Here is a 23,597-nt window from a genome sequence, read left to right on the forward strand (position 1 = left end):
CGAGGCCGGCAGCCATTTCTGTTTGGACTTATTTACCTTCTATAATTGAAACTTTGTATCGTTGAGTGGAGACCTAGGCCGGCAAGGGCAGGCGGAAAGCTTGGCTTCCTCTATCTCCTGGGAAACCCAAGCCTCCCTCCTGCTCTCTGTGGCTGTAGCCTTCGTGGTTGGGTTTATTTGCATACTTGCTCAGATTGGCTGTTGGACGTGGCTGATAAAAGACTCTTATGAAAACTATACAAAGAACTCTTAAAGCTCAACAGTAAAGAACAACCTGCCCTAGCAGGTTTGGCTCAACAGATAGAGTGTTGGCCTGTGGACTTAAAGATCCCAGGTTTGATTCCAGTCAAGGGCACATGTCTGGATTGCAGGCTTGATCCCCAATAGGGGACGTTAAAATATATTTTTAAAAAAACAAACCAACAACAACAACAACAAAACGCCAGTTTAAAAATAGATTAAATATTATAACAGAGAATTCAGCAAAGAAAATATACAGATGGCGAATAAGCATATGAAGAGATGCTTATACCATATGTCATCATGGAAATGCAAATTAATTAAAACAATGATATAGCACTATCTACCTATTAGAATGGCCAATATCCAGAACACTCACACCACCAAATGCTGGCAAAATGTGGATCAACAAGAACCCTCATCCACTGCTGGTGGGAAAGCAAAATGTATAGCCACTTTGGAAGACAACAAAATGGTACAACCACTTTGGAAGACAACCACTTTGGAAGATTTCATTGAAAACTCAGTAGTCTTGTCGAAACCAGTTTGGCTCAGTGGATAGAGCATCAGTCTGCAGACTGAAAGGTCCCAGGTTCGATTCCAGTTAAGGGCATGTACATTGGTTACGGGCACATCCCCGATAGGGGGTGTGCAGGAGGCAGCTGGTCGATGTTTCTCTCCCATCGACATTTCTAGCTCTCTATTCCTCTTCCTTTCCTCTCTGTGGAAAAATCAATAAAACATATTTAAAAAAAAAAAAAAAAGAAAACTCAGTAGTCTCACTGTAAAACATAGCAATTAGACTTCCAGGTATTTATCTAAAGACAATGAAAGGAGCTGAAACTTGTGTCCAACAAAAACCTGTATGCAGATGTTTATAGCAGCTTTATACCCAATTACCAAAACTTGGAAGCAACCAAAATGTCCTTTATTAGGTGAATGGACAAACTGTGGTACATCCAGACCATGAACTATTATTCAGCACTAAAAATAAATGAGCTATCACGCCATGAAAAGACAAAAAGGAACTTAAAAAAAATGCATATTACTAATTGATGGAATGCAATCTGAAGGGCTACAGATTGCTGGATTCCTGGAAAGGCGAAACCATGATGATAGGAAGAACAAATGGAGCAGAGGACTTTGAGGGCAGTGAAAATGCTCTGTACGATTCCACAATGATTTCATTATACATTTGTTCAAATTCATAGAATGTGCAACAACAACAAAAAAATTAGCCATTAGGAAATGCAAATCAAATTCATAATGAGATTCTACTTTACAGTCACTAGGATGGCTAGAATAAAAAAAGACAGCCAGCAAGGATCTTGAAAAACTGGAACCCTCATACAATGCTTGTGGGATTGTAAAATGGTGCAGTCACTTTTGAGAACAGCCTGGCAGTTCTTCAAAAGGTTAAATACAGAGTTGGAGTTATACCACAGGACCCAGAAATTCTGCTCCTAGGCATATATCCAAGAGAAATGTAAACGTATGTCCACACAGAGTCGGACCTGCTATCTCACAGCAGATTACAGATAATAGCTGAAAAGTACAACCAACCTAACCAGGATCCGGCAACTCCCAGGATAAACTGGCATGGAAGGGTGGTGATAAATCTCAAAGAATGATGCGATCTTTTACAAACAGGAGGAGCCATGAACTGTCACTCCAGGAAGACTCTAGGAACGGAAAGCAGTCCCTGGCCAACAAGTAGCAGGAAAATGGGAACTCCAGGTTTACAACTGCAAAGAAGTGAAATCTGCCAACCACCGGTGAGTTTGGAAGAGAATCCTCATCCCCAGCTGGTATCTTGATTTCAGCCAGGCAAGACCCTAAGCAGAGAATCCAGTCATGCCAAGCTCAGACTTCTGAGCTACAGACATTGAGAATAATAAACTGTGTTGTTTTAACTTTGTGATAATGTTATGAAACAACAGAAAACTAATACAACCAGAAATTTACTTTGGTTGTATAATGAGAATACACTGATTTTGGATCATCAAATCTAAAAGAACTATAGTGCACAAGCTGAAATCTATGGCTCAGGGTCTGAATCATCAGACAGATGCATTTTACCTGGCCTCTTGGCCAACAGTTTGGGGCCATGCACTATTTCAAAACTATGTGTTTTAGTTGCCAAAATTTTAAAAGTCTGGAAACTTCATATTAAGTATGAATTCCTAACTTATTTTAGAAAATCACAAGGAAAAAAAAAAAAAAAAAAAAAAAGGAAACCTGGGCCAGTAATGTGACTTTCTCTTTCAAGGAAGACAGTGAAATATTATTCACTCTAATGTGTATAGTGAATAATATTTCACTGTCTTCTTTGACACTATAATGTGTACAGTGAATAGTATTTCACTGTCTTCCTTGAAAGTCACACTCCGGTTGGTAGTGAATTTGTATCCACTTATATAGAGCTTAGAGATCTTCAGGTTCTCATGCCTCTTTCCTGTGTCTATATCAAAGACACTTTAGGTAGTCTATGAAAAATAACACTTTAAATTCTGGAAGATGTCAAGCAAAAATATACTATATTCAAAAATTTAGAGTACAGGCACCTGGTTTCGGATAGACTACGATGTGGAGTTAATATTGTCATGAAACACGGAACGTGGTTTATGTTCTCAAGTCACTGGAAGAGCACTTAACCTCCTGACAAGTGTGGCAAGTTAGAAAGGTCAGGTAGCTAGAGAAAAAGTACGTCAACCCTGTCTACCTCCAACAGACAGATGGAAATGTAGCTTGCTTAGAGAATATCACTTAATCAATTTACACATATCTAGGGAGTTATTTTACTGCCTATGTACAGAAAGTCTTTAATCTAAAAAACAAAATGTGCAATTCTCAAAGAAATTTATTTATTGAATATATTCCAACAAAGCCCCTGAAGAGTCAGTCACTAAGCTATGTGCCGGGGTTCACAGCGTGGCCCTCAGAGAGCTCACTGTGGTGGGACAGGGCAAACACACAGCTAAAGCCCCTAGGAGACTGAAGAGGACATTACAATACCAAGAAAATGTTTAGAGTAGATGCTGTCATTAAATAATGTCCATCAGTACTGTTTCTGTACAGCCGGCTTCAAGGATCACATTGCCTTGTGCTTGGTGGGCTAGAATGAGTTGAGTTGTAAAATTTAGGCCTATGATTATAGGTAGTAGAATGTTCATAGCAGACAATTAATGATAGCCAAAAACTGGTTATATGATAGGTAAACCTTAATTTTCTTATTAAATTTATCACTATTAAAAATTTAGATTGGCTTCTAGTTTTTTTGTATAGTGAATAATATTACAATAAACATCTTCCTAGCACAACTTCTTCTGCCTACCTGAAGCATTTCCTTAGTGATTCTTAATATACTTCCAGACTGCTATCCAAGTGAGCTATACCATTTAATATATCATCAATATAAAAAAAAAAAGAGTACCAATTTCACCACAACCATGCCAAATATATTAATATTTTATATTTTTCACTAATCCAAAGACAGGGAGGGGGGCATATTTAGTTTAGGAAAATTGCATTTTTTTTTTTTTTAATTATAAGCAGAGTTGCCTCCTCCAGTTCCTCTTTCAAAATAGCGGCGTGGACAAAAGAGCACAGATTTTTATTACTATCCAGGATGATGAAAAAAGGATCTCCCAGAAAACTTTACAGGATTCAAGAAACCAAAATACCCATGAGGTAATACCATTCATCCCCATTAATTACTTCTGAGTAGGGTTTCTTGTTAAATTCTACTTTGAGAGTTTTTAGACTTAACTTCTAAAAAACCAGCAAACTTTGGGATAGAAGAGAGCTTCATTTTGTTTCTATTTCTTAATAAAAAATCTTAAAAAGATGGTGACTCAATGCCTTGGCTGTTATTAAGTTGACAATTTTTTTCAAGATAGCGGGCAGAGTTTCTCATGCCAAGCACAATAACGTAAAAACAATGAGTCATAATAAAGTGTACACTTCAGCAAAATTAGAGGTGTTGCCAAGCATCACCGGTGAGACGTACACTGCATACCAAGAAATTTTTTCAAAGCTTTTCTGGAAAAATAAACTTTTCACCACTTAGGAGATATCAAAGGCTTTTCATATTTCCTAGAAAAGCTTACATCAGCATCATACAAGTGGATTAAGTTTCACCCTTTTGAATACTGACAAGAAATGGGACAGGTGTCAATACCTCACTGACCTACCACATAATATTAGAGGAAACATTTAGGAGTGATAACATCATTTACAGAGACAAAGCTTCAATATTTCTACTCTGTTCCAGTCCACAAACCAGTCTGACTATTCCAAAGTACAAAGATCCACCAAGGTCTTTAGAATTGCATATGGCTCCTGTATATGACAATGCAACAAACTATACCACATGATGCTTCTTAAGTGTAAGTTCCCATCAAGTCTCTCCATGAAAAAATCCACAGTAATTATTGTATTCTCATGAACATGTATGAGATGCCTTTATTTTCCTGACTTCATGTTTTCATAGTCTGGGACCATCATGAAACTCTGTGGCTATTATACCTACCATGCAAAATAACTATGAAGATTAAGATGAGATAACACTTCTTTAACTTCTGCCCATGAAAAACTCTAAATGTAAAAATGTTAACAATGATGATCATTCTGTAAGGTCATTACTGGTATATAGAAATGCCATTGATTTCTTGGCGTTAATTTTATATCCTGCTACATATCCAAATTCATTTAAGTCTAGTAATCTTTTGATGGAGTCTTTAGAATTTCCTATGTATAGTATCATGTCATCTGCAAATAATGACAGTTTGACATCTTTTTTTCCAATTTGGATGCCTTTTATTTCTTCTTCTTGTCTAATTGCTATGGCTAGCACTTTCAGAACTATGTCGAATAGGAATGGTGAAAGTGGGCATCCCTGTCTCATTCCTGTTCGTAGTTGAAATGGCTTTAGTTTTTGCCCATTGAGTATGATGTTGGCTGTAGGTTTGTCATATAAGGCTTTTATTATGTTGAGGTATGGTCCCTCTATTCCCATTTTGCTGAGGGTTTTTATTAAGAAAGGGTGTTGGACTTTGTCATACGCTTTTTCTGCATCAATAGATATGACTATGTGATTGTTATATGTGGATCTGTTTATGCGATGTATCACATTTATTGATTTTTAGATATTGTACCATCCTTGCATCCCCAGGATAAATCCTACTTTGTCATGGCATATGATTTTTTAAAAATGTAATACTGGATCTAATTTGCTAGTATTTTGTTGACGATTTTGACATCTATGTTCATGAGGGATATTGGCCTTTAATTCTCTTTCACTGTGTTTTTATCTGGTTTTGTTGCACACAAAAAAAAATTAAGATACCTAGGAATAAACTTAACTAAGGAGGTAAAAGATCTGTACTTGGAAAACTAGAGGACACTGAAAAAAGAGATAGAAGAAAACATAAACAAATGGAAGAACATACCGCATTCATGGATTGGTAGAATCAATATCATTAAAATGTCCATACTATTCAAAGCAATCTATAGATTCAATGCAATACCCATTAAAATATTTCACAGTCATAGAATAAACTCTCCAAAAATTCATCTGGAATAAAAAAAGACCCCGAATACCTAGAGATATCCCCAAAAAAAAGAACAAAGTAGCAGGGATCTCAATACCAGATACCAAGCTGTATTACAAAGCCACTATTCTCAAAACTATCTGGTACTGGCACAAGAACAGACATATAAACCAATGGAATAGAATAGAGAATCCAGAAATCAGCCCAAACCACTATGTTCAATTAATATTTGATAAAGGAGGCAAGAGCATACAATGTAGTTAAAACAATCCCTTCAATAAATGGTGCTGGGAAAATTAGAGATACATGCAAGAAAAATGAAAATAGACCACCAACTTACACCACAGACAAAAATAAACTCAACATGGATAAAGAACTTAAACATAATAATATTAGAGGAATCCACAGTCAGCAAAATGATATATGTTGTAGCAGTATCTTCACACCCATACAACTCCTAGGGCAATGGAATCTAAAGAGAAAATAAACAAATGGGATTACATCAAAAGAAAAAACTTTTGCACAGGAAAAGAAACCATTTACAAAATAACAAGAAAGCCCACTGCATGGGAAAACATATTTGCCAATGTTATCACTGATAAGGGTTTAATCTCCAACATTTACAGGAAACTCATACAAGTTAACAAAAGGAAGATAAACAACCCCATCAAAAAATGGACAACGGACCTAAATAGATACTTTTCAAAAGAGGACATAAGGAAAGCCAAAAGACATGAAAACATGCTCAGTCACTAATAATCCAAGAGATGCAAATCAAAATGACAATGTAGTACCATATCACACCTGTCAGAATGGCTATTATCAGCAAATCAACAAATGACAGTGCTGGTGCAGATGTGGAGGAAACCTCTTGCACTGCTGGTGGGAGTGCACACTGGTGCAGCCACTGTGGAGAACAGTATGGAGTTTCCTCAAAAAACTAAAATTGGAACTTCCATTTAACCCAGTGATCCCACTTCTAGGGATATATCCCAAGAAACTAGAAACACCAAACAGAAAGAATATATGCACCCCTACGTTCATAGCAGCACAATTCACCATAGCTAAGATCTGGAAACAGCCTTAGTGTCAATTAGCAGATGAGTGGAATGAAAAACTGTGGTACATTTACACAATGGAATACTACGCTGTTGTAAAAAAGAAGTAATTCTTACCATTTGCAACAGCATGGATGAGCATTATGCTAAGCAAAATAAGTCAGATAGAGAAAGATAAATATCACTCATTTGTGGAATATAATGAACAACATAAGCTGATGAACAAAAATAGATCCAGAGACAGAGAAGCATTTATCAAATCGTCAAACCTCAGAGGGGAAGTAGGTGAGGGTAGCAATAAGGGGCAGAGATCAATCAAAGGACTTGTATTTATTCATAATGTTTCTTTGTAGATTTAGAAAAGTTAGACATGGGCTGAAGAATAAGATTCAAGAGTAGTTCAACATTTGTGATACAATCAATGTGGTAAAGAAGGCCTACTCTTGCACTGATTTCATGCATTGGGTCTCTAGTTAACTTATATTCTGACAAATAAAATGGGGGGAAAGGGAAAGAAAAGTAGAATATTTTGAATGTTATGTGAACAATAGGATTACAGGTAACTGGTGGAGTGTGAAAGACACCATTAAAAATAGACAAATCAGATAGTAAAAAATTGAGACAATAGGGAAAAGAGGCATTTAAAAAGTATAAATTGAAAGGTAACATTTAGTACAAAGCTATAAAATTGACTATAACGTAAAAGAAACTTTAAAAATAGATAGAACAATGTACAGATATAAAAGAGCAAATATTATACTCATGATTATCTTCTATAATAAAGAGCTAACATGCTAATTAGACCAGATGGTGGAACAACCTTCTGAAATGACGAGGCGGCAGTGGGCAGAGACACGAGGCAGCCAGGACTGCAGGGTTGAGGCAGCTGGGAATGTGAGGGCTGAGGCAGCCGGGGCTATGAGGGCCGAGCCTCTTGCCTCAGGCCTCTAATAACTTAATATAAAATGATAGACTTGAGACCAAACCTTTCAATTTTATAAATAAGGGCAACTGAGATTAACCTAGGTACTTAATAAGAGAGATTTTCCATTTGGTTCATAAAATAGGACCCAATAATATGCTAAATATAAAAAAATACACCCAAAACAAAATGACTCAAAAAAGCTAAAAATGAAGGGATGAGCAAAACAGGTATACAAGGCCAAATAAGATGGGGAGGGGTGTGGAGAGAGGGTGTGTGTATTTGTGCATGTGTGTGCACGATTGTGTGTGTGTGTATGTGTGTGTGTGTGTGTGATCTTGATGCCAAAGGAGAATTCAAACTACAAGGCCACACATTTCACAAAGGAGGTGAGTACATTAAAATATCAATATCCATGCAATAGCACAACAGTCCCCTTTACAAAAGAAAAACCTAAAGAGATGAAGTAACACACAAAAAAGAAACACACTAATAAAAGATCAAGTAGATAAAAATAAGAATACAAAAAACCTAAACAGAATAAGAAATTAAACCTTTTGAATGCATATGAAATTTTACATCTTAATTTGAATGAATAAACCTCAAACATATATGGGATATTTTGAAAAACCCTATCTAATAAAAGTAATATGCAAATTAACCATCACTCCAACACACAAGATGGCTGCCCCCATGTGGACACAAGATGGCCACAAAAAGATGTCCAGCAGGGGAGGGCAGTTGGGAGGGAACAGGCCTGCAAGAGAGGGTAGTTGGGGGTGATCATGCCTACAGGGGAGGGCAGTGAGGAGCAATCAGGCTGGCAGGGAAGAAGTTAGGCATCACTCAGGCTGGCCTACTGGGATCGGGCCTAAATGGGCAGTCAGGCATCCCTCAGCAGGCTGGGCTGAGGGACACACCTCCCATGCACGACTTTTGTGTGCCTGGCCTCTAGTAATATATATATATTCCATTTACATATATATAAAACTAGAGACCAAGCACACGAAATTCGTGCATGAGTACAGTCTCTTGTCCTGACCTGTGATTGGGGCCATCTTCCCTGACTGCCATCCCCACCCGCCCTCCCAGTTTCCCGTTCACCATTGGGTGATCAAGTCCTGCAGGCTGGGGGCAGCTCCTAGGTTGAGCATCTTCCCCCTGGTAGTCAGTGTGCATCATAGCTAGTCATTCCGCTGTTCAGTAAATTTGCATATTACCCTTTTATTATATAGGATCATAGGCCAATATCCTTGATGAACATAGATGAATAAATTCTCAACAAAATATTAGCAAACTGGATTCAACAATACATTAAAAGGATTATACAAATGGAAATCATCCCAGAGATACAAGGATGGTTCAAAATCTATAAACCAATTAATGTCATGTCACATTAACAAAAATAAAGGATAAAAAGCACATAATCATCACAATAAGATACAGAAAAAAAATATCTGACAAAATCCAACATCCTTTTATGATAAAAAATTCTCTATAAAGTGGGTACAGAAGGAGCATGTCTCAACATAATAAATATTATATATGATAAACCTATAGCCAAATAACAGTGAATGGTGAAAACCTGGAAGCTTTTGTTTTTGATCAGAAAGAAGACAAGGATTCCCACTCTCACCACTTCCATTCATTATAGGATTGGCAGTCCTAGCCATAGCAATCAAATAAGAGAAAGAAATAAAAGGGATCGGAATCAGAAAAAAGTATAACATTATTGCAAATGACATGATACCATATATAAAAAAATTCTGAAGACTCCATCAAAAAACTATTAAGAATAAAAAAAAATTGAGTAAAGCTGTAGGATACAGATGTGAAATACAGCCCAGAAATAAATCCTTGCTTACATGGTCAATGGATCTAAAACAAAGAAGGCAAGGAGATGCAATTGGGTTAAGAGTCTCTTCAACAAGTGGTGTTGGAAAAACTGGATACATGCAAAAAATGTAATCGGACCCATTCCTTATACCACATAAACTCAAAATGGATTAAAGATTTAAATTTAAGACCTGAAGCCATAAAACATCTCAAAGAAATTATAGGCAATAAAATCTCTGACATTACTCTTAGCCATATCTTTTTGTATCTATCTCCTAGGGCAGTGGTAGGGAAACTGAGGCTGGCAAGCCACATGCGGCTCTTTGGCCCCTTGAGTTTTTAGCAAAGGCCAGCTTAGGAGTACCCTAAAGTTAATAACAATGTACCTACTTATATAGTTTAAGTTTAAAAAATTTGTCTCTCAAAAGAAATTTCAATCATTGTACTGTTGATATTTGGCTCTGTTGACTAATGAGTTTGCCGACCACTGTCCTAGGGCAAGGGAAACAAAAGAAAAAATAAACAATGGGTGTTATCATTATATCAAACTAAAAAGTTTTTGCACAGTGAAGGAAACCATCAACAAAATGAAGACAATCTACTGAATGGAGTAAGATATCTGCAAATGATACATACAATAAGGATGTAATATTCAAAATATATAACTAACTCACACAACTAAACACAAAAAAACAAACCCACAACTGTCTGATTTAGTAATGAGAAGAGGACCTGAATTGACATTTCTCCAAAGAGAACAAACATACAGATGGCCAACAAATAAATGAAAAAATGTTCAACATTAATAATCATCGGGGAAATAAAAATTAAAACTGAAATAAGGTATCACTTCATCCCTGTCAGAAGGACTATCATCAATAAGTCAACAAATAAGTACTAGTAAGGATATGGAGAATAGAGGACCCTTGTATTTTGTTGGTAGGATTGTAAATTAGTGCAACAAATTGGGTCTTCCTGCTGGCATTGAACTTGCACCAATGACCACTGGATGACACCAGTTAAAGGATATATGGCAAAACAAAACAAAAGCACCACCACTTACTATAGAAATGAAGAAGATATCTATAATAATAAAAGCATGATATGCAAATTGACCGAACAGCCATTCAGACATTCTTCTGGATAATTTCCAGACAACCTTCCAGACCAAGCCAGCCTCTGGATTGAAGCAGCGGCTGCAGCTGCGAGGGAGGGATTGAGGAAGCTTCTGCGGCTACAGAGGCCTACTATTGCACAAATTTCATGCAATGGGCCTCTAGTTTTAAAATAATTTTAACAAAAAATGTGTAAAACCTACATGAGAAAAAGATTAAAGCACTCCTAATAGACAACAAAATTAGATTTGAACAAAAGGAAAGCAGCAGCTCTTGTTCTTGAACAGGATGACTTAACCCTATAAAAATACTTTATAAACAGCATAATCTCAATAAAATACCAACAAACATTTTTGTGAAGTTGGACAGGTATCCAAATTTTATATGGATAAATATACATATGAAACGAACATCTACAGAGAGAGAGTAGTTCAATCAGATATTAAAAAGTAAAGTCTCTATAGTTAAAACTGAAATTCTAACACATGAATAGACCAGTGGAATACAATACAAAGTCCAGAAATAGAATCAAGTAAATACAAAACTTAAGTATATGGTAAAGGTAGTCTTTCAAACCTTCTGGTAAAAATAGACTGTTAAATACATGCTACTGGGACAAGAGATTAGTCATCTGGAAAAGATACTAATAGATCTACACTTCATATGGTACAAAAGCATATTTCCAAATGGACCTGGGATCTAAATATACCACATAAATACTAAAGGAAAACATGGATAAGTTTATTTTTTAATTAGGAAGTTAAAAAAAAAAAAAGCTTCCCAATTTCTAATTACAACTCAAATCCAGATGGAATAATTTAATAGATTTTTTCGAGTTTACATGGCAACCCTCTTCCCCTCGTCCCCCTCCCACACACAAATATCCAGTATAAACAAGTTCCATAATTAAAGTTAAAACATTAGGAGGCAAACTAAGAGAAATGGCGGCACATATCACATACAGGCTAATATCACTAGAAGACAATAAGAAAGTTCCAAATACTTGAGGAAAATAAAGATCAAAGAAATTTGACAGAAAAATGGGAAATGATATGAACAAATTAAAAGATGAATAAGAAATGAACTTTTAACATATTTTTAGAAGTTTAGCCTGACTCATAGAAAGAGAAATACAACTATACTGGGATACCATGCTTTACCTATCAATTGACAAAACATAATATTCTGTTGGCAAGGCTATGAGAAACAGGCATTTTAATGCATTAGGGTGGAAATGCAAATTGGCACAACCCTTGTTTAGGGGAATTTGGAAATGTCTAATAAAGCTATATATATTTACCTTTGAATCGGTAATTGTATTTTAGGAATTGATTTGAAAGTATACTTACAAGAACACAAAAACACTTATGTATAAAATTATTTATTGCAGAATTGCTAGTAACTGTAAAATATTAGAAGCGATCTATATAGCCATACATAAAAGAGCTGTTAAACGAACTGTAGTACATTCAGGTTATGAATTCTATGTAGCTGTCAGATGAATGATCATTATCTCTATGAATTTATGTGTATTGCTTTCTAGTAGATACACTGTTGAAGGGTGGGGGAAAAGAAGTAGCAAAGAATATCAATACTATGTTAGTTTTTGTATAAGAAGGGAAAATAAAATACAAATGTATAATTTGTACAAAAAAGAAATGTAGAATAAAATTAATGTTACTGGTTAGCTACAAGAGTTGGATGGATGTGGGAAAGAAGGATAGAAATGTAATGTAGCGAAGTCACTATCTTTTTGTATAGTTTTAACTTTGAAAACTATGTTAATATGAAACTCAACAAAGGAAAAAGGAAACAAAGAATAGAGAAAAAAACTAAAATGGAATATGAACAGAAGTAAATGAACCAAACCTTATTAGAAATGGGTAACATAAACCCATTGGAGGGTAGAAGGTGGTAGAGGAAAACTAGCCCTGGCAATCTGAATGTAGTATTTAGACTACATGTCCTCAGGTTAAGACTAAACAAATATAAATTCTAGGTATCAGGCTTCTTTGATTTAGAGGCATGGGTTAGCAATCCTGCAACTACTTTCTGTGTACTAGAGCACCAAAGAAATAAAATAAGCACCTATCTTATATAATAAAAGCCTAATATGCTAAGTGTCTAGTTGTTCGTTCAACTAATCAAAGCGTAATATGATAATAATATGCTAAGGCCACTCAACTGCTCTCTATGATGTGCACTGACCACCAGGGGATAGACAGTGAATCAGTAGACCAGTCACTATGACATGCACTGACCACCGGGGGCAGACGCAGTAAGTTAGCTTGCTGCTGGAGTCCAGCCAATCAGAACTGAGAGAGATGGGCCTGTCATACCCTGGAGCCTTCCCGTGTCCTTCCTCCAGCCCCGATGGTGTACCGGTGGGGTCTCTTGGCCTGGCCTATGCCCTCTCACAATCCGGACCCCTCAGGGGATGTAGGAGAGCAAGTTTCAGCCAGATCCCACAGGCCAGGCCGAGGGACCCCACTGGTGCACGAATTTGTGCACTGGCTGGTTTCAGGGCTGAGGCAGGGCCAGTACAAGATAACTGTAGAATATCCTATGACAGACCAGAAGGGAGTACTCAAAGAATGATGAGGCCATCACAAAAGAACACTGGAGCTAGCTTGAAGAGGCTCCCATGGGAAATTTGGAACAATCGGAGCATCAAAATAAATAATAAGTAAAGGATTATAAACCATGAACTAACATGAGAATCCATGAGTCCACACTAACACAAAAGAAGGAAAAGCTCAACGTTTCAGTAAAAACAAAACAAAACAAAAAAACAAAACAAAAACAAAACAAAAACAAAACAAAAAACCGTGAACCTAGAGGGAATGATGAAATCAGAAAATCACCACTTGATGACAACTGTCGTAACAGCAGCTGATTCAGACATACAAGCTTGGTGAGTAAATAGGGTATTTATATGATTTCCCACAAGATGAGAACTGATTAACAATAACATAGCTACAGTGTAGAAATCTGGGGAATACCAACTTAGCCAAGAGATCAAAGTTAATAACACTAGTAAATGGGACAAAGTGCCTCTTGATGCAATGCTCTGAGAACATCACTTCTGGGGCTTTCCTGCCAAAAGTCCAAGTCAAATCATGAGGAAACATCCGACAAACCAAGTTAGGAATTTACAAATTAACCTTAAACTTAAAAAAATGTCAACATCATGAAATAGAAGGAGAAACAGAAACTGCCCTCACTTTAACCTCTAAAATACAAGATGTGAAAACAATGTATACACAACCTTAGAATTAATTTTGCTATAAAGGGCATTATTCAATGGGAGAAATTTGAATAAGGCCTCTAGGTTAGTATAATATCAAAGTTAAACTATTTTGATAACTGCTCTGAGAGACATCTGTAATTCTCTCAATAAAGATAAAAAAAGAATGTTGTAAATTTCTAGGAAATAAAAATTTTGATATACGGGGGAGGAGTGTCAGGGACATTATGTTTGAAACTTATTCTCAAACAGTTTAGAAAAAAATTGGGGTAATAAAAATTGGGGGGGGGGTGCAAAAATATGGTAAAATTGTTCACACTTAGAAACTATGGGTGAAAGGATATGTAAATTACCCAATTTTTGCAACTCTTCCATAACTCTGAAATTATATCAAAATAAACAAGTAAAAGAAAAAAGCTGCACCCTGACGTACGGCACAGTTGGTTGGGCAACCTCCTATATAAAAGGCTATGGATTTGATACCTGGCCAGGACATATGCCTGGGCCCCATCCTGGTAGGGGCCTGTGGAAGACAGCTGATTAATGCTTCCCACTCACACTGATGTTTGTTTCTCTATTTTGGCTCCTTCATCTCTTTCTAAAGATCAAGTAAAACTCAACTTAAATTTAAAAGTTGCTAGTTTCAACATACAGTAAAACATTAAGAAATAATAGCTGTCATTTATTACTCTAAAAGGCCTAGCAGCTGAGATTATGGACTTTGATATCAGCCAGACTTCAAGTCCAAATTCTGCTTTGTAACTTTGGACAAGTTACTTATCTTCTCTGATCTTCTGTTTTATGGGAATAATGTATAGAATTCTTATAGGATTCCATAAAATCAAGCATGTCAAAAACTTGCCCTAAGAGACACCAATTTTGGAGCCTGACTGTGAAGGTTTGAATCCTGCTTAGCAATTTACTAGCTGTGTGACCTTGAACAAATTATTTAACCTCTCTGCCTCAATTTTCCTATCAATAAATTGGGGGAAGGAGGTGACAACAGTATCTATCTCAAGGGTTCTTGTGAAGATTAAGTAAGTTCATTGATAAAAGGGATTTGAATAGCACCGGACACAGCAAGTATTGCATACATGGCAGTTAATGCATTACCAGTTAAGGCTTCTATAGAATAAGAATTCAGAAAAATGTTAGCTATCATTATCATGGTTAAATATGTAATATTATCAATACAGCTTTTTCAAGAGGGTTGGTGGTAAAGAGAAAGAAAATTTATCTTTTCCTCTTAAAATAGGAAGACCTAAGCACATTACAGAGATAGGAGACAAACGGATCCAGAAAGAAAAACTGAAAATGCTAGAGTAAAGGAATCATTTACGAAGGACCTCAGTCTTTTTCTTTATAAATATCATGAAGATTTAAGAGACATAATTTAAAAGGACACTTTGGCTAAAGGTATAAGATAGAATGTATATCTTTAAATATAACTTTGAATACACATAACACACACACTTTTACATTTCTTCTTCTACAGAATGCATTTTCCTTTAATACCTATGAGACTTTAAAATATTTAGCTTCTCTTTTAGAAATCCACCTACAATCTCCCTTCTCTCTTCATTTAAAATGAAAACTTTAAGCAAAATAGAAGAAGAAAATATACAGAACAAGAAAAGATTACAAATAAGCAAAGGCTTTTCTTTTAAATAATATTTGTTTCTCAATTTCATTTTTGGATTAATTGGCAAGAATTAATCTCCACGGGGAAATAATACTAGCAGATGTTTATAAATCAACATGAGAAAATGTCTAAATATTGAGAGAAAAGAAACATGTTATAAAATATCGATAGTTTGAGACAGATATTTCTATATGTATAGAAAAGGTTAATATTAATAGCAATTGGACTTTTTACTTTACATTCCATCTTTATAGAGCAACTATTATGTTTCAGACAGAAAGGATCTACATACATAAAGAGGTAATATGCTAATTGGTCCTAACAGTGTCCCAGTCATGACCGTTCAACAGGCTGTGTGTACACAGAAGCTGGTGGGCAGGGATAGGCCTGGTGAGCCACTAGGACATGAGCCTGCCCACCGTGTTGTCTGGTCCAGAGGGGGGGTGTCAGGACTGACCATGGCACGCCACCCCTCCCCTCCGAGAAGGTGCACACAGGCCCGCCATGCCACCCTCCCAGAGGGGGGCCGTCAGGATGGGAGTGGGGCCTCAGTGGAGAGTTCTCAGCACTCCTGTGCTGCAGTATGAAAGTGCAGAGAGGCACAAAGAGCAGATGGGCAGTTAGAGGGTTTAAGCCAGAAGTGGAATACAGATAGGCAGTTAGGGGGATCAGGCCAGGAAGGGAGAGCAGATAGGCAGTTAGGGAGATCAGACAAAGAGGGGAGAGCAGTTGGGGGATCTGGCCAGCAGGGGAAAGCAGTTAGGAACATCAGGTCGGAAGGGGAACAGTTAGGGACACCAGGCAGGCAGGCAGGTGAGCACTTTGAAGCCAGTGGTTCTGGATTCGAGAGGGATCCCAGATTAAAGAGGGTGCAGGCCAGGCTGAGGGACAACCCCTCCCCCCACCCCCACTAGCATGAATTTCATGCACCGAACCTCTAGTTAAAGAATAATTGAAAAGGAAATTTAATATTCAAGGTGCAATGGAATGTCCTCATTTCAATTCAATTTGCCTTAAAAAAAGAACAGAATTCAGATCTATAGAGCCAACCTGCACTCTATCATTAAACACATCCTATCTGTCAGTGAAATGAGTACTTCCACAAAGAGTTAATTTCACAAAGATTTCTGAAAAGTTTATCAGTTTAGAAAACAGTTATATAAAATCAAAATAAATTCATTTATTTAAAAAAATATTACACATTTCTAAGAAAACAGGAAATAACTGTCCAACAACTGAAAGTACCTTATCAGTTGAAACACAACCCAATGAATTTTGTTAGGATTGAAGAAATAATTCCTCAAGAAACCATTCTCCTTTTCATTTTCTTTATTATTCCATAATACCATCTCTCAGGGCCAAATATTCCTAAAATTAAAAGTTATAGACAAAACCCACAAAGTTAAGCTTTATACCAATGTCAAAGTCACCAAAAATGGGAACCATTTTTACAGGGAAATACAACATACTTGGGCCTACCTCATTCTGAAAGGGGCACTGAGAAGAGATGATACAAGAAAAAGAAGATTCACTACCATTAACACGAGAATCATGATGCTGACAGTGTATTGTTTCTATCCTGTAATTCTCTACATATATACATTAATCTAAACATCAAACAATTATTCTTAAATGATCTTCATTTCTCTGCACTGTCAAGGTAGTTACCTTTCTCCTGCTAAACAAAGAGTGCTATCCAAATGGAGGACCAGGGTATGTGACAGGAGGTGATGTTACAGGGAAGGGTTAGGGTTAGGGTTAAGATTAAAACTAAAACCATCATCACTCAGTACCCTTCACCTTTCTGCAGCTTCTTATTCACCCAGTTAAAGAGAGAAAGGAAAAAACAAAAACAATGGAAATAAGGGAGAGCTGAGAATTATTGTATACCTACTACATCCGCCCTTTTACCTTTCTGCAGCTTTTTATTCCTCCAGGTGAAGAGAGAATAAGGAAAAAAACAAAAACAATGGAAACAAGGGAAAGCTGAGCGCTATTAAACACCTACTGCATGCCAAGCATTGCAAAGTATTATTGCATTTAATATTCCTACAGTACAGAGGATGATTTGAAGTCTGGGCAGGGTCAACTTTCAGCAAGTAAGTCCTAGAGCTGCGATGAGAACCTAGTAAGCGATTTAAAACATATGCTCAAAATGTTTCTCACATCATTCAACCTTTCTAGTAACAGTAATAGCAGTTATTGTCCCAGCATACAATCCTTTTTATTTTCTTTTATTTAAAGAAAAACCTTTTCATTATGGAAATTTTAAAAATCCTATATAACAAAAGGCTAATATGCAAATCAACCGGCTGGCAGAACAACCAGTCACCACGACACACACTGACCACCGCTCAACGCAGGAGCTGCCCCCTGGTGGTCAGTGCACTCCCACAGGGGAGAGCTGCTGCTCGACCAGAAGCTGGGCTCACGGCTAGTGAGTACAGCGGCGGTGGCAAGAGCCTCTCAGCCTCTGGGGTCGCACTAAGGGTGTCCAAGTGCCGGGGAGTGGGCCTAAGCCATCAGTCAGACATTCCCCAAGAGCTGCCAGACTGCAAGAGGGTGCAGGCTGGGCTGAGGGACACCCCTCCAATGCATGAATTTTCATGCACCGGGCCTCTAGTATACATACAAAAGTAGAGAGAGGAGTGTGTAACAACTCTAGTGTGTCCATGGCTCAGTTTCACCTATATGTCATTCTTGTGTCACCTACCTTTTATTCTCCCTGAAATATTTAAAAACAAATTTAAGACAGTTCATTTGACTTCAGAATATTTTTAAAAAATTAGATCTTTAAATAACATTATCACACCAAAAAACAATCATTCTTGACTATTACTGAAAGCCCAATTCCTCTTAAAATATCTCTAATTACCGTAAAAATATCTTTTTGCAGTTGGTTAGCTTAAATCAAGATACAAACAAGATATACACATTACTTTTGGAGATGTAGCTCAATAAAGGGTGGGGCAAAAGTAGATTAAGAGTTGTGAGTACAAGATTTTTTTCTTGTATTATTATTTATTCATTATTATCTTATTTTCCATACAAACAACTATAAACCTACTTTTGCCCCACGTTGTATATGACAGTTCCTTCTACATCCTCCCCTTTCCTTTCATAACTGGCATTTCTATACAGGCAAACTTCAAAGATATTGCGGGTTTAGTTTCAGTCCACTGCAACAAAGCAGGAATCACAATAAAGTAAGTCACAATCTTTTTGCTAGTAGAGGTTCTTGCTTTCAATTTGTAATAAAATGCAACCTACGTGAAGGGCAGTAAAGCAAGGTATGCCTACACAGACTTTCCGGTTGATAGCCTGTGTTTCTCTAACTCCTTTATTCCCTTAAACTGCTGTGGGCTTGATTACACTGTGGTTCACCTTTCTTCATTGTTGTTGCAAGATTGCTCAGGTGGTACTGTTTACTGCATCACCTCAGGAGGCATTTGATATCCACTTGTCCTCTATTAGTGTTATAGTAATAGTGTTTCTAAATCACTGGGTATTTTCATTCCTAAAAGCTTATTGGATACCACATATTCACGGCAATGTGCATGTGGTGATCAAGCTACGAAGTTAATCCAGAGTTAACTGAGAGGCAACAGAAGTTATCAACTAATGGTCAAAGAAGCAGGGAAGGAATAGTTCCTTTGGTAGATAAGAGGTCAAAAAGTAGAGAAGGATTTGACTATAGATGGAGAGGAAGGCAGAGGACAAATAAGATGCTCAAAGAACAAGATACTGGGTTCCAATTACGGGTCTAAAGAATACTTTACACACTTGTACCAGTAAATGTTTCCAAGTAAATTCAGAAAACCCAAGAATTCTTTATGTTAGTTTACTAAACAATCTTATAAGGTGCTGCTCTCTAAACCAAAAGTTCCTAACTATTAATAGATTACAAAGTAGATTATCCTTGGAACTTTAAAATACTGAGGCATGGCTCCCACCCAATCAATTCTGATTCAATGGGTCTAAGGCAGTTTGCAGCTCTGTTGACAATGAGTTTGCCGACCATGTTGAGGACCAGGTATTATTTAAACAGTAGTACTCAAAAGTCTTTCCAGGTGACTCAAATATGTAGCCGTGATTGAGAACCACTGCTCTTAGCTAAGGTTAACAATAGCAGCAATATTTACTATGTATGTGTTGTATGTTACATATTGTTCTAAGTACTTTAAATGTATGAGTTTATTTTCTATTTTACAAGTGAGGAAACAGAGAGGTCAGGTAACTTGCCCACAGTCACAGAGCAAGCTAACAGCAGAGTTAGGATTAAATATCAAGAAGTTTGGATCAAAAGCCCTTGTTCTTAATGACCATGATATACTGCCTCCTAAGTATGAATTATACTTCTATTCTTTAAATGCAAATAAAATGATCAAAGAAAAAAAAATTAATAATTAACTTTCTCCTTCTTAGAAATATTACAGTGGCATTTTGTTGCACGGGTAGGAACACAGGCTTGTTACAAAAGTAAATAAACAAACAGATAAATATTGTCTCTTCCCAAAAGATTCAAATTTTTAAGATTCACACATGCTTTTAATAATTTCCCACATATTATCCATACAACAGTTATTTAATCATAAATATCAAAAATTGCTTTAGCTGTAAAACTCAGGCAATAATGTATTACATATACATTTATAAGAAAATGTCCTACCTATTTCAGTTCTGCTAACTCCAATTCCATTATAAATTCTCAAGTAATTTAAATGACAAGAATCAGAATCTTCAATGTCAAAGTCACCAAATTTGATGTGCAATCTTTCTCCCATCTTTACACGAATCTCCCATTCACAAACGGTGCTGTTGGGATAGGTCTGTGGGTAGTTTATGGACATAAGGGTTCCACTTTCAGGGCCTAGTACAGTGTGTCCACATCCATCACCTTTAAAAAGAATTAAAAAAACAATAAATTATTTTTACATCTTTAACTTAAACTGTAAGTACATAGGATTTTTAAAAATGCATTCTATTATATATTTTATACCACCAATACTTTCTTTACACAAGATAAAAAAGATGACACAGTTTTTAGGATATCTACATAAAGGAGCCAAGAGAAGCCAGGTTAGGTAAAAATAATCACTAATTAACTTTATAATTTTTTAGTTCAATGGATCTTCAATCTGAATTATAATAGAAGTATATACATGTCATAAATCCAAACTTTAAGAATGTCAATTCACGCCAAAGCCGGTTTGGCTCAGTGGTAGAGCATCGGTCTGCGGACTGAAAGGTCCCAGGTTCGATTCCGGTCAAGGGCATGTACATTGGTTGCGGGCACATCCCCGGTGGGGGGTGTGTAGGAGGCAGCTGGTCGATGTTTCTCTCTCGTCGACGTTTCTAGCTCTCTATCTCTCTCCCTTCTTCTCTGTAAAAAAAATCAATAAAATAAAAAAAATAAAAAAAAGAATGTCAATTCAGCCGAAACCGGTATGGCTCAATGGATAGAGCGTCGGCTTGGGGACTGAAAGGTCCCGGGTTCGATTCCGGTCAAGGTCATGTACCTTGGTTGCGGGCATGTAGGGGGTGTGCAAGAGGCAGCTGATCGATGACTCTCTTTCATCGATGTTTCTAACTATCTCTCTCCCTTCCTCTCTGTACATTAAAAAAAAAGTAAAAAATAGAATGTCAATTCATAATTATTTAAAGTAATTGTAAACTATAAAAATAAAAGTATGTGACTAGCTTTATCTATTCATTTACAAATCTCACAAACCTCTTCTAAAATCTGTGAGGTGAGTGATTTCTGAAAGTACTTAACATATACTAAAGATAATGCAATCAATGACTATATGACCCTGAAAGGCTCACCTTCTTGAAGCACTATTTATTGAAATTTAATTTTATATTCTACTGAAATTTCACTTTTTAGTAACTCCTCTGCAAAAGCTTCATTGTTTCCCTACAAAATGATGAGAAAATGCTTATTTAAAGATTAGGGAAATAATGCTATCTTGGTGGTAGCATTATTTGTTCTAGAAATTTCTTTAGAAATTGGATATGAAAACTCAGGTAACTTAACGTATTGTTTGTAAAAATAAAATATGTACATCCTTCCCTTTCTTATGAAATGTCTTATTTTACTGGGCAGGGGACATACATTATTGATGAAATGGTTTCAGCTGTTGCACCAATTGTATAGTTTAGCATTCCTTAATGACAGGATTCAAATACATTCTTTTTAATAGGAAGTAATACATCCTTTTAAAATGACAGTATTTTCCCCTTCAAAAGAGCTATTGAAAATCATTGTTTGGAATGATTTGGTGCTTGCACAAAAAAACAAAACAAAACAAACAACAACAACAACAACAAAAACAATATTGAAAGTGACACCGCTGAGTTTTAATCTTAATAGGAATAGAGATGGCTGTCATAGAATGTTATTATCTTGCCATTATCTTGAATTATTATTTTTACGAAAAATGTAGAAGTGGTATCATTTACTAGAACAGATGAAAGTTTAAAGGCCTATGAATAAGAACTTAACACAGTATCTAGCAAGTAGTAGTTGCAAAGTAAAATTTTATTAATGTTTATTAACCTCCTAGAGGCCTGATATACAAAATTCATGAAAGAGTAGCCCTACCTTCCCCTGGCTGCAAGCCCTGGCTTCCCTCTGGCACCCGGGACTCAGCCTGAGCTCGCAGCCCTGACTTTGTCCAGAAGGCTGTCTGGTCTAATTAGAATGTTACGTGTTTTTTTATTACTGATGAATTAAATAATTTCAATCTAGTCTCAAAACTCCATTTAATGTAGAACCAACAGCACTGGACCTAGATTCTGATGACTATGCTTCAAATCCTTTGTTGATAAATAATTTTTATTCTCAAACCCATATGATTACTGTTACTTAGCTACTTTTAAAGGTAAGTCAGTATTTGCAATCTGGCTTCCTAAATAAATCTCTCTTATAAAGCTTAGTTTTTAATCAATGTGAAACTTTACTTATCTTCTACACCTCCTTTCATCCTATATTTAAGAACTAGGCATAGCAGCTCAAGAATATAATGATGCATAAAGGCACCATAAAATAAACATATCAATTTTTGTGTGATACACCCACTGATATTTTACAAATATAAATCTTAGAATGTGATATAAATCAGAGGGGGGAAAAACCACCACAAATTTTTCCTGAAACTATCATGAAAATACCTTGAATATCTCTGTTGGAGATTATCTAAATTGGAAACACAAAGATAAAAAAAAACCACACTGTGAAAATAAATGAATTATAATATAAATAACTTTTGAACAATCATTAACATTTTTCTTTAGAGAAAAAAAAAGCAACTACCCTAAGATAGAGATTCTAACATGAAACTAGTCTGAAATGTTCTCTTACCATTGAAAAGATAAATACATGCTTTCTGGAAGTGTTTTGATCTTTAAAATGTAGCCATTGAATAAATGAAGTAACTCAAAATACAATTTTTTTTTTTTTTTTTTAAGTAAACGAAACTAAGGCAGCTTTTTCCGTGACTGGAAGTGTTGATGGATTTCAGAAAGCCAAGAAGTTCCTATTAACAGCTGAATTCTTGAATTAGTAATGGCAGGTTGCCGCATTTAATGTATTCCCCATAGATTGTTACTTAAGGTTGTGATTTTAAAATGGATTTTACAGAAAGTATAAGCAGTGTGTTAGTAGTAATTTTTGTCTTTATGTTCATATTTATGTTTGAGTCTCAATAATACACAAAACATTTCTTGTCCCCTCCTCTATAAAGCATATACTTTCTACACAAGTTAACACAGTAAATACTACTTGATGAAAAACATGACGTTAGTGTGCACACTGATGAAGAAAACAATTAAATGGCGCTGTCCTTTTTCAGTTATCTTATGTAGGGGGAGGGCACTAGCAGTCCACAAGTACTGTGCCAAGAATGTTTTAAAATATGTGATGGAGTTCAGAGCTTCCTCCTCTTGCAAACAAGATGATATGCACCAGAAACCAAAGTTAAAAG

The 23,597-nt window shown here is 36.2% G+C and overlaps 1 protein-coding gene across 2 annotated transcripts in view; it reads right to left on the reverse strand.

Moving 5' to 3' along the window:
• Positions 1–23,597, reverse strand: part of DCBLD2 (discoidin, CUB and LCCL domain containing 2) — an 88,911-nt gene that overhangs the window by 47,798 nt on the left and 17,516 nt on the right. For both annotated transcript variants that reach the window (XM_036448387.2, XM_036448389.2), the window contains exon 2: positions 20,282–20,509. In XM_036448387.2, coding sequence (XP_036304280.1) covers positions 20,282–20,509 — 228 coding nt within the window. The remainder of the gene's footprint in view (positions 1–20,281; positions 20,510–23,597) is intronic.

Source organism: Pipistrellus kuhlii, unplaced genomic scaffold, assembly GCF_014108245.1.
Source record: "Pipistrellus kuhlii isolate mPipKuh1 unplaced genomic scaffold, mPipKuh1.p scaffold_m20_p_2, whole genome shotgun sequence".
NCBI classification, from domain to species: domain Eukaryota; kingdom Metazoa; phylum Chordata; class Mammalia; order Chiroptera; family Vespertilionidae; genus Pipistrellus; species Pipistrellus kuhlii.